General features: G+C 39.7%; 1 protein-coding gene across 1 annotated transcript in view; it reads right to left on the reverse strand.

Annotated features, from left to right (window-relative positions):
• cntnap5 (contactin associated protein family member 5) overlaps positions 1–16149 on the reverse strand; it is a 482960-nt gene that overhangs the window by 365629 nt on the left and 101182 nt on the right. Inside the window, exon 3 of the mRNA XM_008110020.2 lies at positions 3579–3772. Coding sequence (XP_008108227.2) covers positions 3579–3772 — 194 coding nt within the window. The remainder of the gene's footprint in view (positions 1–3578; positions 3773–16149) is intronic.

Consider the following 16149-nt stretch of genomic DNA (forward strand, 5'->3'; position numbering starts at 1 on the left):
CAAGCCTATCAAGTGCACTTTGAGTGACAAAACCATGATTGCTCTTGTGCATATTTGAGCAAGCTCTCAAAGTAGCAGGCTCTTGTTTGGCTTCATGGACATTGGAGCTCTTAGCCTACTTGAGAAAGCATAAGAAAGATAGGAGTACATGAGCAAACCAATCAGAATAAATGAAAATGGAAGAGGGAACTCCTACACTTTACTTTCACATTTTCTCCTATGGAGTACTACCAAAGAGCTATGAAAAGTTTCTCTGCAGGCTGAATGTCTCCTTCTCCAAATTAGCTCTAATATTACACAGAATTTTCTAGTAGCATGAAGCCTGACAAACCTTTAATTTTCTCTTTCTCTGGAATAGCCCAGTACATTATGCTTAATTTATTTGTTATCCCAAGCACAATCCTAGTGTGGCTATTTGTTGGTGATGGTGGGTGCATCCAGAAAGCTTGCAAAATGCACACGCTCCTGTGTTTTTACTAGGGGCATTCAAAGGATGCCTCAGGAAAAAAAATTCCTTCCGCACAAAGCAGGAAAACCCTGCTTTGTGCCTAAGTAATTTGACAGCTGGAAAGACTGCGTCTTTCAGAAGACCTGGGTCTTTCCAGCTGTGGGTGCTGTGTGGATTGGGCCCAGGGATTGCGTCTCACAACTTGCAGTTCCAATCCTCACAGCTGTCTCAGGATTTTTGGTCTGCTGGAGCCCAAAAAAACCCAAGAAAGCCCTCACCTTTAAAAAGCCTTAAAAAGAAAAAATAATGTACTCAGTCAGCATTTCTCTGCTGATTGGACCCAAAGCAATGTCTTGTCTGGAATCGCCCAGTGTCCTTTTTATTTTCTGTCACTTCTCCCCCCCCCCCCCTCTTCTTTCTGTTCTTTTTCTTGCAGTTAATATATTCTGGAGAAGTGTACTTCAGCTGTGTTCCACTTTTATACTTATATTGAATTGTGTACGTAGGTAAACTATGAGTGATAAGAGGCAGAGACATGTTTAACCTTCAACTCTTTACTAGCCTTACTAACCAACAGCTGTGTTTCCCCATAAGAAAGTTATTTTACCATCGTCAGCATTAGTAGAAACTGCAGTTATCTGCAGGCCATCTGTTCCCATGGTGAACAGTAATAGAAATAAGGAATCACACAGTTTTACAAAATCACATGAAGGTGTAACAATCCTTTACACACACATACTTTATTATTACTTTTGTCCATACAATAACATCTATACTGCTAAGATTACAGCATTTTCAGCAATTACAGTTGTAACTAGATACTCTCAAGAATGTTGACTGTGACAAGAAAGCCTAAATTTTTGGAACAGACCTGAGGAGACTACTGAGAAGTTCCAGTGTGAGAAAGTGATTTGAGTGGGGAGACTTGGATTCAAATTTGAAATCAGGCATGACGTTCAATAGATGGCCTTAGTCTAGTCACTGCAAAAAGTACACATCTGGCTGCCACAAGACTATTAAGGAGATGGAAGCTCTAGTTATAAGGGTTGAACCAGCAGATGAGCAGAAAGATGAAAGGCAGATACAGAGCACTTTGGACATTTTCTTGGTTAATACCTGCATTTTGTGATGCTACAATATCTTTGCTTCAACTCCAGTCTGATACTACTTGGCTTCAAGCACACCACACATGGTTCATGGGTAGCAATAGCAATTCCTTCAGAAACAGACTGGGATATCCAAGCTAATAAGGCCTGTCTGCAAATATTGAAGGAAAGGGTCATTGGTAGATCCAGAGGTTTCACAACAGTGGAGCCACCACTATTTTTTTTTAAAAAAAAACCTTGTTTCTGTTAACCCTGCTTTGCCCAAACTCTGTTAATGCACATGTTCAGAATCACTATGACTAATATTAGGATTTGAGTAGGTTCATGTGGGTACAGACACATTTTCAGTTTACCTGGTTCTAAGCCACCTATCTATTGAAAATGATTTAAATGATATTTCTATCCATTTAAAATGCTGTAGCAACAAGTATTTGTTGGAAAACAAACATTGTCAAGAGTACAAAGTCCAACAAATTCCTCACTTGCCTTGCAGACTATTTTATTGTCCAGAAGGTAGGAGAACAAGGGGATCAGCTATTCTGGATATGATCCTAACTGTATTGACTGTATTAACAAGAGGAGTACTGTGTGTGTTCTGTATTGACAGAAAGAGACTCCTTCCACAGAGCTGAATAAAATTCCATATTTTCTGCTTTGAACTGGAATATATGGTAGTGTGGATTCAGGTAACCCAGTTCAAAGCAGATATTGTGGGATTTTCTGCCTTGATGTTCTGTCTTATATGGTTATGTAAAAGGGCCCTCTATTACAAAAAGCAATTTCACTGAATTATAAAAAGTAATTTTATTTTAATTTTTATATAAAGTATTTTTTTTCTTTGATCTTTGCTGGTTGCTTAAGAGTTCTGGTTGCTTCAGTCCATGTTAGCTGAGAATCTATATAATTTGTTTGATTTCAACATTAAAATACATGCTCTTTAGTCATCCACCTTGGAAGAAGCAATACTAAAAACCAACAGATAAACCTTGGAATAACTATAAGACAGAAATGGTTAAACTAAGCCAGAACACTGGCTAACAATGATGACCCCCAAGAGAACTACCACTGCTTTATTAACCATATTATTCTATGTTATTAGAAGAAGTGTGAAAGGACAGTCCAGCATCAAATGTTAAAACTGTAAACCCTCTGGGAGTAAAATGGCAACAATATTTAGCATATTTAACATTCACAGAACACTTGTTGAACATGTTAAACATTTAATTTATCATCCTTACAAGAGCACTAGGACATGCCAGTAGTTTTAAAGGCGAAAAGCTGTGTCTAAGAAAATTGCAGCTTCCACTTTAAAAGGCCATTGAGTACATTTATGTCCCAAAGGAGGCTTTGATGTTCACTGTTCAAAGTCCTAGCCATTGTCCGATATAGTCTTTCACCTTGAGACCTCCAGATATACTAAACAGAATTAATGTGAGTGATACAATAACACTTACAGAAACCCGATAATATACAGGTAATATACAGTAGAACAAGTACCAGTTCTGATCTACATATCTTTATTATGTGCAGTAAGAGAGAACAGAAGTGGAATGACTTCAGCGAATGAAGCATATTGCCTATAGGGATCACTCATACCCAGTATTTTATAAAATACAATATGGTACCTTGTCTGTGAAGTGTAGTGATCAAGAACTCCATAACTGCCAGTCTCAGAAAAACATAAGCCATGGGATTTAAAAACAATATGTTATATATTAGGACATGCTATCTATTTGCTGTGCATTTGAGCTCTTGGGGATATAATACTGTGCAAGTTCTTTGATCTTTCCATTATATCCAGGAGACTAGAAACACACTTGCTTAAGATTCTGGCAATGTGGATTATTGAGCTTTTCAACTGTATTCCTATCATCGTCTGTAGCCTAAGCATGAAGAAAAAATGCAGCCGTACTACAATAATACAGCTTCCCTGTAACTCTGGATAAGAGGAGGGAAAGAATGGTACATTTTGCTATAGGTAGTTGATTACACCACAGCTATTTATCTTAAAAAATTAGACTTACCCAGATGATGTCTTCTTCTTGATACTGCTTCCAGTTGCGACCTATATCACTAAACATTAGGCTGTAGCTTGTTATCCAATCAGAACTCCCATATCTTCCTTGAGTAGCAACACCTGTAATCTCCACTCTGTCTCCCAAATCAATCTGGAGCCATTGTTCTCTATTAGAATACAAGGGGGACCAGCCTCCAGCTCCTAAGAGAAAAAGAGCAGAACCTAAGAATAAATATTACAATTTATTACTTCCATTTTACCTCTATCCCTTTTTGCTATCACACTATTATTAACAGTTCTATTAAGCACTTACAAACTTAGGGCTGAAACTTTCTAATAAGTCATGTCATTTAACTGTGTGTTCAGTATAGACTCAGTTTAATTATTTTTCCTTCTAGAAAGAAGTCAGGTTTGATTTTCGCCTAGAATATCAGGGAATAGAAAGAACTTGGAAGATTGGGGATTCAGCCTGTGTTTGCTGGGGTTACCTTCTCCCTGAAAACACAGGTATGCGGTTTGGGTGTTCTCTGAGATTTGGCTTTGAACCTTGAGACCCTGGAAAGCTTTTGCACATTTAAAGCTTGTGTGCCGTGAAATGCTGGATGTGGCCATATTGGTACATGTTTTAGGTACATCCGATTTAGACTACAGTAACATACTGTTCTTGGAGCTGCCTTTCAATAATAACAATAACAACAACAATAATAATAATAACAACAACAACTTTATTTTTGTATCCTGCCTCCATCTCCCCGAAGGTACTCGGGGTGGCTAGCATGGGGCCAAGCCCAAACAATTACAGTAGAGTCTCGCTTATCCAACGTTCTGGATTATCCAACGCATTTTTGTAGTCCATGTTTTCAATACATCATGATATTTTAGTGCTAAATTCGTAAATACAGTAATTACTACATAGCATTACTGCATATTGAACTACTTTTTTGTCAAATTTGTTGTATAACATGATGTTTTGGTGCTTAATTTGTAAAATCATAACCTAATTTGATGTTTAATAGGCTTTTCCTTAATCCCTCCTTATTATCCAACATATTCACTTATCCAACATTCTGCTGGCCCGTTTATGTTGGATAAGTGAGACTCTACTGTACCATAAAACAAAATAAATACAAGACACACAACAACATCCAATAAAATGCTTATACAATAGCATAGTTAAACAAAACATAATAACGGTAGCATAATAAAACAGAGTATAAAAACAGTACAGAATTTAAACAAGGGCAGCTGGGCCAAAGTGCGAAGTGTGGAAATTGTAAAACCCGTGGGTGAGGTAGATAGATAAAGTGCTGCATGTAATACAAAACTCGAGTGGGATAAACAATGAGATCATGCTCAATTGAGGGAAGAGATAAAGTGCATCAGGAAAACAGCTTGACATTGGGACGGAACCTGACATAGGGATTAGTTATTCAATCTTCAAAAGCAGACAGAAAAAGCCAAGTTTTAAAACTTTTCCTGAAGGCTGCCAGAATGGGTGCTTGCCTTATCTCCCTGGGGAGTGAGTTCCAGAGCTGGGGGTCACCACGGAGAATGCCCTCTCCCTTGTCCCCACAAGCCACGCTTGTGACGGAGGTGGGAGCGAGAGGAGGGCCTTCCCCAAAGATCAAAGGAATTGTGCAGGTTCATAGGAGAAAATGCATTCACAAAGGTAGGTGGGTCCCCCAAACCGTTCAGGGTTTTGTGATAACATGCACCTTGAATTGGGACCAGTGCTTTCAAGAACATTTGGCGCTGGTCCAAAGAGCTGCAGTATGCAGGTCATAGGAATCATACTAACCCCTATTGAAACAGCTCCACTGATTACCAGTTATTTTTCCAGTCACGATTCACTTGTTATCACTTATAAAACCTATATGTTATATGCCCAGGCTATTTAGCAGACTGTTTCCTTGTATGAGCCAACAGGAGTTGGCTCATACAAGGAAAAGCACCATTTGGTCATGGTAGCAACACATCCCACCTGTATCTGATGGCCATTCAGTGCTTAGTGAAAAGCAAAGAGAATGGGAAGTTCAGTCAGAAGATGTCATGGGTCCGCATCTGGGTACAGGGATATAGGCAGATACTTCTCCCACCCCCTATTCTGTACCAGCAGCTAAATGGTAAATCAGTGAGGCTTGGGTTGTTGCACAGATGCAAAAAGTACAATGGCAAAACCCCCTGAACAGACATATATAAATAGAAGGTTGAGTTTCACGTGTGTTTGTCACTAACAGGAAGCCAACTAATATCTGACACTTTCATTTTAAGAACACTCCATTTATTGCATGAGCTGGCAAATTGTCAAGTTTCAGGATTTCACAATCTGTGCTGATGTCAAAAGCCTGTTTTAAGCATGAATTATTTTCATTGGAATTAATGGGCAATGAGGTACATTGCCAATGTGAAAGAATTCTGCAGTATATGATAACTACAGCAAGGCTATTATATGCCCATAAGCAGAACAGGACAAAGATTCTATCAATTGCAAGTGGACCTTGAAGATGTTTGAACTGGCTGAAAAGGATAAAGTGACTATTTTAATAAGAGGGAGAATAGTCAATAGTTCATTTTTCGAAAGAGTAGCTCTCCTTTTTGAAATATATGTGAGAGAATATAAAGAGGATAATACTTGCAGGGCTTGAAAAATAACACTTTTTTCATCAGCAAGAAGATAAATGAAAATTAGTTTAAGAGCTTTTAAACGTTAATATCTCTTTCTAAGAGAGCAGGAAGTCAATTTGTTAAATATTATTGAGTGTAGTTATGAGTGTTTCTTCAAAGTGGAGATAGCTATATTTGTGACTTAAATATTACATATTCATTGTTTTGTGTATTGCATTCTTTTAATTTGCTGTTGCATTATATGTAGTTGTATTTTTTATAAAAAATAAAATAAAAAACAGGCTGTCCTGGTCAGAGGTTCATGAGGTTGTTGTCCAATGACCTTCAGAGAGTTATATTCTGCTCACTTTTAATTTACAGTAATACACATTCATGCTGCCTGGCTGCTTCTCCTGGCATAGCCCTTCAAGGTCATAGATTCATATACAATAACAGGTAGAGCAAAAAGGATGGCTTCATCCTTGAAATTTCCAATTTGCTATGATAAAGTGTTGGTCACAAGGTGAATACTTTCCTAAGACTTACATAGTTTTAAAATCAGGGCACTTTAAATTCTCCTCTAGCTTCTTGAGGGGAAAACATTACCAACATGTTTGAATTGAAAATGTGATACCAAAACTAGAAAAATATATACTCATATTCAAATTTCATCCAATAATATGCCCCTTACATCATGTAAGACTGCAAGAGTAGATAAATATTTGTAGTTTTGAGTGGCACTTCTTCATTAATATTTGGAAATTAAGTGGTCTGTTATTGCTTTATTCTTTCAGTTCACCTCTAGGTAATGCTGGCCCTTTCACATGGCAAATTTTAGTCAGAAGAGGTTCTTCTAAGGGCCCTTCTACACATACTATAAAACCCGGAAATAACCAGGTTAAGGGGGCGGGGTAGCTAAGTTATATTTAGCCAACATGTGGGAGGGACACATGCTTTCCTCCCCTTTCCCCTGTGTAGACTACTCTAGCACATGTGCGGTTTTAAAATGCCTGAAACAGCTGATCAGCTGATTGGGCTGTCAAACGGACACACATATGGCTCAAGTGAAGCACAACTGGAAAACAATTAAAACTATGCATTTTTAAAACACTTTATAACCTTAAAAAAAAAAGACGACCCAGACTGTTATATGGATAAAGTAAGAGGATATTGGACGAACGGATTTTAAGCATATGTTTTATATGTTGTCTAAAGCCTTCGACAACATATGTTTTATGTTTTATATTTTATACAGTACTAGCTATACCCGGCCACGCGTTGCTGTGGCGTTGTCTGGTGGTGTTGGTGAGAACTTGTTGAGATAGTGGTGGTATTGAATGTCTGTTGTATGGTTGTCTATATGTTTAGTATGCATTTGGTTGTTTGTGTACTGTGAAAGTGGTGTGGGTAGAGGGGGTCTATGTCCCTGTGTAGTATTGTATAGTATTTATACGTTGTCCATGTGTTGTGAGTGCTTGGATTGTGTCCTGCTGCATAGTAGAAAGGGTTGGGCTGGATGGCCGTTAGGGGTCTCTCCAAACTCTTGTGCCTGTCCCCTGGGCTGATTAGGTTGCTAGGAGACCAAGTGGGTGGAACTTAGCCTTCTAACTGGCAGCAATTGGATAAAAACAATCATTCCTCTCCCTCTAATTAGGACTTAATTTTTCTTTTCTTTTTGTTGTATCAACCTAGAGCCGTGGATTATGAGTTGTGTTGTCAAATTTCGAGGTTGGGGGGGCCTGTAGTTTTGTTGTTTTGTCCGCTGCCCTGATGCCATCACTCTTTTATATATATAGATTTAACTGGTTGTAATACATTTTTATATGTTGTTGTTTTAATGATGTGTCGGCATCGAATTGTTGCCAATTGTACGCCGCCCTGAGTCCCTTCGGGTGAGAAGGGCGGGATAGAAATATTGGAAATAAATAAATAAATAAAAACAGGTCTGTGTGTAGACTTGCTGTTAAGTCCCAGGATTTTTAAACCCACTTTTAAAACCCGCATTTTGGCACTGTCTGGAATAAGAGTGAGAGAGACTAACATTTGTCCAGTGAGTATCTGGATGTGATTTAAATCTTGGTCTTTCAGAATTCCAATTTTACATTCAAATCACTCCACCAGACTGTTGCTGATAGTGAACCTTACTTCTGCAAAGAACTGCAATGTATGGGGCTACTCCCATACATTCCAAGACCCCCCAGTAAATTGCTGAAACTGTGGGTAATAGTGAACACTATTTTGACTATATGTAGACTGAAACCACATCATAGCATCCCACTGGTGGACCTGGATAGGTTTTCAAACACTTCTGGAGCAGGGGAAATATTTTTAGAGCATGAGTAAGTGCAACCATGGATATTAAATATGTGAATAAGGTGGTTATACTTACAATATTTAACATGTTTTTATTGTTTTACTAGAATTATAACACGCAGCTAGTGCAGATTACAAGACATGTACAAAAATGAATATATAAAAATAAGTATAATACGGTTCTCAGAAGGAATTATTGGATATTGGGAAAGCAAGTTACTATCTTTAAAAATGCCATAGCAAGCCATCTCAAACTCCCTTATGATGCTCAACTTTGTAGAACCAGCCTGAGTGCCAGGTGTTGAAAGAGTTGCCAAAGTAAATATTTTTGCTTTTTCTAAATACAATGCATGCTTTTATGCATATATAATTAATGCAAAGGAAGCTGAAGACAGGTTTGCATCTGTTCCTAGGAGGAACACCCCTTTCCTTGCTCCTTCCAATTAATTCACTGGATTGTTTTCTTTCTTTTTGTAAAAAAATTGCAATGAATGTGCATATTTTGGCATGTTTAGAGTGTGCTGCTTTCTTTCCTACCATCTGTCACACCACCCTCTTGTGACATGTATACTCCAGGGAGCATATGCCAGTCGATGCAGCCCAGGAAAATGAAAGTTTATTGCTACAGCATCAGCAATAGCACAGAGATGAAATAGTACAGGAGTAGGTTAAAAACCCAAGCAGAGGCGTGCATGGCAGGCATATTGCAGAGACTCAATTCTCTTATTAAGAGGAATTCATCCAATTACGGCTGCTTTTATTAGTTCTGTTTTGTGTAAATTCCCCCTACCAACACCAGAAATATCCATAGTGTCCCAGAATCCCTCATGAAATTGGAAGCACAAAATGGCTTACTGGAGTCCTATATAGAGCTTTTTTTTTGCCTTCAAGTTGCTTTCAATGCATGATGACCCTAAGGCAAGTATGGGCAAACTAAGCCCTATCAGCCATACAAGCCCCATTGGGCTTTTTCCTCTAGCCCCTGGAGGGCAAGGAGGAAAGGAAGAGAGGGAGCAACAGTGGAGGGGCAGGCAATGAGGGAGGCTTTGGCATGACGCTGCCTGGCTTTGAAGGGAGAAAGAAGGAGCAAAGGGAGGGAGCCCTGTCTCTATTTCTTCTTGGGCTTCTGCTGTTTCTGGTGTGCTGTAGAGGCAGGGAAAGGAGTGCCATGGGTGGGTGGGAGGGAGGGGCCCTCAGGGGTGAAGCAAGCCAGAGACAAAGAGGAAGATCTGGAGGTGAGGAATGCCAGAAAAACCACAGAGACTAGAGAAGTAGGGGTGAGGTGCAAGTGGGACGAATGGCTGCTCCATCCTTCTCCTGCCTTGCTTGCCTTTCTTCCTGCCTCCAAGCCCCCTATTCTTGCAAGAATAGGGGGCTTGGAGGCAGGAAGAAAGACTCTCCACTTGCAAAGCCTGAGGTCTCACCTCTCTGAGCCACCCCCAGGTGCCCTACCTCTCCTTCTCTTCAGGCCCAGGGCGTGTTGCGTGTAAAAGTGCACCACAGCACCTTTGGAGAGGGTCCTCCTCCTCCTTTTCCTTCTGCTCCTCCATCCATCCCTACCTCCTGGGAGCTGTGGGGTGGGCGGGGCTGGTCTGGGAGGAGGCAGCACTTGGCCACAGAGGGAGCTCCAGCCAGGAGGAGCCCCAGGCCCCATGAAGCAGAGTAGAGGAGGGGATAGCACTAGAGAAGGAGAGGTGTGGACAAAGCCAGGAGGAATAGGGAGTCTTGAGGGAGGGGGGCGGCATCAGGTGACTCTTGCACAACTTGCCCACCCCTTCTCCCCCTCACATACACACCAGAAAGGAGGAGAGGGATGGGGAAAGGGCAGCTGGGTGCCCCTCGATGCCTCCCACCAAGGCCAGACCTTGCCACTTGGAGAAGTCAGTGAGGGAATGCCCAGGAGCACCCACCCAGTTTTAGAGGGGATGGACTCCATAAAAGGTGCCTATTATTATTATTATTATTATTATTATTATTATTATTATTATTTTCTTTATTTATGTCACACTTCCCCCCCCCCCCCCACAAGGACTCAAGGTAGCCACAATAACCTCCTGCCCTCTCTCTTTGGAGGGAGCTCCAAAGTCTGAGAGGAGCAGCCACTGAAAGATCTTGTCCCTTCTTTCTACCAAAAGAGCCTGAAAGGGACAGAGTGAGACAGAGAGAAGGCTCTCCCCAAAAAGTCTCCTCTTGGCTCTCCCGAGAGTCCCACACAGCTATGTGTGAAACCCTCCCCCTTGGCCTCCCCCAGGGTTCCCTCCTTCCCTATGCCAAATATCTTTGCCACACACACCCACTCCACCCGTCAGCCAGCCTGCCCAGTCCACCCCAGCCCACAGTGCAGCTCGCATCACAAAAAGTTTGTCCAAGCCTGCTCTAAGGTGAAACATTTGTGTAGTTATGTCGAGCTGACTATGTGCTGCTAATCCAAGATCACCCAGTGGGTTTCCAGGGCAGAGCAGGGAGTTATTTCCTGGTCCCCATAGTCATAGGGTCTGTCTACACAGGCCAGAAACACAGAATTGGACATCCACACAATGTCCAGGGACTTCTGGGTAAAACTGATTGGGGAATGCTCCTGAGCTTCCCCAAAACTCTGGAGCAGCCCTGTATTTCAAGATTGGTGTAGACCAGGGGTCCCCAAACTAAGGCCCGGGGGCCACATGCAGCCCATCGAAGCCATTTATCCAGACCCCGATGTGGCGGCAGCTCCCTCCTCCTCCACTGAGGAAGGCGCGTGCAGCCTGGTGCGCGCCTTCCAAAGCTTTGCTTGTTTATAATGGTATTTTAATTATTATTTAATTAATTATTAATTGATTATTAAGGGGTGCTTTGCTTGTGCTTTTGGTGCACAAAGGTAGAAGGGGGTTGGACTAAATGGCCCAAGAGGTCTCTTCCAACCCTCTTTATTATTTTCATTATGATTATTATTATTATTAACATTAAGGCTGTATTTGTTCCCATTTTGTTTTTTTACTTCAAAATAAGATATGTGCAGCGTGAATGGGAATTTATTCATATTTTTTTAAAAAAACTATCGTCCGGCCCTCCAACGGTCTGAGGGACCGTGAACTGGCCCCCTGTTTAAAAGGTTTGGGGACCCCTGGTGTAGACAGTTGTACGAATTTGAATTGGTTTAGCTACACACATGGGCCAGTGCCCCTATTTTTCCTGCACTCCACAGCATGGAATAAAGGACTGGAACTTCCTTTGACTGTCTTTTGCCATTGCAGCAGTTGAGTTTAGGTGACCAGGTAGATGTGCCCACAGTCCAGTGGTTCTCAACCTATGAGTCCCCAGGTGTTTTGGTCTACAACTCCCAGAAATCCCAGTCAGTTTACCAGCTGATAGGATTTCTAGGAATTGAAAGCCAAAATATCTGGACCCATAGACTGAGAACCACTGGCATAGTCCAATGCTCAAACCACTACACCATGCTGAATTTTCTGTACAACTATGAAATATATTGCAACTTAAACAGGGCTCATTGTGAGCCATCTAGATGTTGGTGGGCAACAACTTACAGCATTCTTCAAAATTGGCTATATTGGCTGGAAGCTGAGCATGTGCTTCCTCACCTCTGATTAAGGGTTCATCTACACTGTAGTATTAATGCAATTTGACACTTTAACTACATGGCTCAATGCTATGTAATTGAAGGACCTGTAGTTTTACAAGAACTTCTTTGCCAAAGAGTGCTGATGCCTCACCAAACTGCAAATCCCAGGAATCCACAATGAAAGTTAAAGTGGTGTCAAACTATATTAATTCTACAGTGGAGCTGCACCAAAAATGTAATGGAAAATCACAGCTAATGTGTGCCCACAGAATTAATAAGATCTACATAAATATTGAGTGTCCATTTATCAGTTGATTCAATGGGTCTTATACTGACTCCACAACCTGGCTGCAAGTGTGAGGCCGTGGGAATGTCTGTGGTAATCTCCTCAGACCAGTACTTACACCAGAAACTTCGTCAGATAGTGCCAACTCAGCTTCAGAGATGCAAAACAAGGTTCCAGATCTTTTATTCTGGGCAAATCTTGCTAAACATCACCGTACAGCAGGTGAAAAAATGATAGTTTCCCAGAAGCTGGGCAGCCATGTGCTTTCTTCAGAAGAAGTACAGGCCAGAGAGAGAAGGGGGGAGGAGTTACAACTAGGGGTACAGAAAGCCAAGAGAGCCAAACTACAAATAAGGAACTATTGCATCATACTAAGAGTACAGAAAGCCAAGAAGGCCAAACTACAAATCAAACACAGTGTGGCAGATGCATATACGATACCATGGGGCATAACAGGTCTGCTTATGTTAGCTTATTTTTCTGTAAGATGTTTTCAGACTTTTTTAAAAAAATATTCCTGATGTATTTAAAATAATTCCCCAAACAAAAAAAAACCCCAAAATGAACAAAAGTAAACAAGGCAACACAAGCTAAGATATACAGCCTTTCTGGATTTTTTTTCCTTAAAGAACATCTAATATGAGAGAAGCAGCTCAGACACACAAACCAAGTCAAAGTTCTTGGGGAATTAATTTTTAAAAGTTCAGAGATTTCTATGCACGCATGCATAATGTTCTGTAATATTTTAAAAATACAAATGAGAATGTTATTTATGTTATAAATCTAATTTATGTATGAATTATTTTGCTAAAGGGTTTATCTGTTTACTACTAGAGTTGTAAATTCTGACTGTATGTGTCTTTGTGCCTAATATGGGAAAATATATACAAATAATTCTCTCCATAGTAAGATAGTATGTTTTTTGTTGTTGATCTCAAAGATACTGCACATTTAAGGCCCCAGGGAGAGAGGGATCTTTTTTGGTAAAAGGAACAGAACTGAAAACATACGGTAATTATTGCTTTTTTGCATTAACTAGGAATAATAGTAACTATGCAAATGATATTTCTTTATGGTGAGTCTTTTTCTGCTTGCACTGTGTGTGCTTAGCCTCAAAAATATAAAGAAAATATCACATAGTTATTTTTCTTAAAATAAAAATCATGTATTTCTGAGACCCAGGAAACCCTGATTAGGAAACCCTTAAAATGATGAAGAACTTGACTTATTCTGTGAAAAACCAGACTTGACTCATTTTCAAGGCCCTTTCCTCAGCAGAAAATGCAATTTTCCGTGCAAAAACCCAACATGTGAATTTTATACAAAATCCTGAAGTTTGTTAATTCTGTGAACATTGCAGTTTTCAAAACTTCCTCGCAGCAGGAGACAAATTGCTGGTGTTACTTACTGATTTATGAAGAATTTCATGAATTCTCTTGAATGTGGAAACCACAATAAGAGGGGAAAACACAATGTGCTGTGGTCTTGTACTAGAGGGAAGATCCCTTGAAGATGTTGGCAATTGCTTAAGACAACCTGATTTAACAGAGAAATTTCTCCCCCCCCCCCCTTTTCCCTAGCTAGCACATATCTTCTGTGTCAATCTGTTACACTTTTACTAGCTCTGCCAAATACAATGTCAGGAGAACATTATGCTAACTGCAACAGAACATAACTGTTTTGATGTGAATATAAATGTCACCAAATGTTTCTTGAAGCAAAGTTCAAGGTAAACTTGTGGATTCCTCTAAGTCAATCATGCAATGTTGGAGAAGCTACAAGGGGTTTGTTAAGGGAATTTCCCAGAGGAGGTTCATCCTTTCCTAGATGCAATTAAGTTCCAGTAATTCAAGAGAATTAGAAAATATGTTTTTAATTAAAATACCAGGCCAAATAACTGAAGTGTTTTCTTCATGCATCATTCTCGATATAGTCCTTATTGTTTTTTTAGTGCAGACATGCTGAATTTAGATCACCAGCAGTAATTTTGTGTGTGGCTACCTATTTTGAGTAAATATCACTTTGAAGTAGCTACTTAATGAAAAATACATTTTGGTTATAAAGAGGAAAATAACTCAGCACAAATGGATTTAAATTGTGGTTTCTCACGCTCAGATTGCCTGGTACTTTCCTGTTTTAACTTTCTTTAACTCTTATATAAAATGCAGTACTTCTGAGAAGAGAAGAAAGATACTTTCTTTTAAAATATATTGTCTATTTAGCATGAGGATAAGTAACTATCAAAAAGAGACAATTCCAAACATCCAACACATTATTAATTTTTTAAGTGTTTGAAAAATAATCTGCTTCATCTCTTCATACAACCGTGATAATCATTTCAGGCTTCTCTTAGATCTTACTCAAATTTGGCAATATATCTACACTAACAGTTCTATTAAGAATAATAATAACAATGGTGACAGTCAGGATTCCCTGCTACTTCCAAGGAAGTTCAGAGAGTCCCTATCTGGCAGCCATGTGGGGCCAAATCCAGCATCCAGAACTCCAAATTGGCCCTGCATTACCAGACAGTGTAGAAGGATCCTAAGATTCCACTTTTAACAACCATAGCTGCATATTATAGAATCCTGGGGGGGGTTTTTTTGTTTGCTTAAGGGCATCAGAACAGCAATTCTCCCCAAACGGAATTACCAGGATTCTATTAAATGGAACTATGGAAATTTAAGTAGAAGCATGGTGCTATGCATGTATAATATAAAAATATAACCTACAACTTTCCCAATTTGGCTGGGATAATCCAGATGAATCTTTTGCCATCCTACTTTGGTCCCATCTACACTGACTGTTTAGGTCAGTGTAAGTTCAGATCAACCTGCAGATTGTTAAAAAAATGTATGATCTGATTTATGATTGCATCAAAAAAGCAGGAATCGGGCTTTTCTCCTGCATTCCTGTACAAGACACCCACCTCTGGTTTCTATGCAAAATCAGTAGTGAGTGTCTTGACAGCCATCCTGCGCTCCCTGGGCTTAGTAGTTATTCTATTCTATTCTATTCTAGATTATATGGCAGTGTAGAAGGGACCTTCGTTTTTCTTTCCTCCTTCTGCTTTTCTCCCTCATCCTTCACTTACTGCAATCTGAATCCAAAGTGCCAAGTCATTTTCATTTAAATAACTCAGTGTAAGAAGAGGAATCTGCTACTGTTTTTCCTAGTTTGTATATTCTTTCTTATCACAAAGTCTGCCATCTTGACTATACTTGAATATTGCTTGACCATGCATGTCATGGCCTTGGAGTTGGAGAGTGTGCAAAAGGGTGGCTATGGTATATGGCTTCTGACATGAAAACTGGGATTTTGTCCTTTATCTTGGTTGGAAAAATAACTCAAGATGCCCCACAAAGTTGCTTTCTTTTGTGCATGTTTTCATTACTTGCCCCAGAAAGGATTTCCTCTCCCATGTTCAAAATGAAGGAAAAATGCAATTTTAAAAAGAAAATTGGAGGACCACCTGCATCCATGTTCCTATGCGAGCATAATAAGACTCTTTCTGTCATACTCAGAGCATTAATTAGTCCTTCTTTTAACAACTCAGGTCTGTAATTTTTAAGGTAACTATTTATAATTTATTTAAAAGTTTAGATTCTATTGTGTGAAACATAGGAAATTTGGCTAATAAGCCAATGCAAAACTAGGTCAAGCTTGATTTAACTTTGTGTTCATTTCCCCCAATCTATTTAAATTATTTCTTGTTTATATATGTTCTCCAGGCTGCTATTATTCTAAGTTAAATGGCTGTCAGTATTTAGAAAGTGGAACATTATAATTTCTAGTGTTTATTGTATGGGATCTCTC

The sequence above is a fragment of the Anolis carolinensis genome, chromosome 1 (assembly GCF_035594765.1).
Source record: "Anolis carolinensis isolate JA03-04 chromosome 1, rAnoCar3.1.pri, whole genome shotgun sequence".
Lineage (NCBI taxonomy): Eukaryota > Metazoa > Chordata > Lepidosauria > Squamata > Dactyloidae > Anolis > Anolis carolinensis.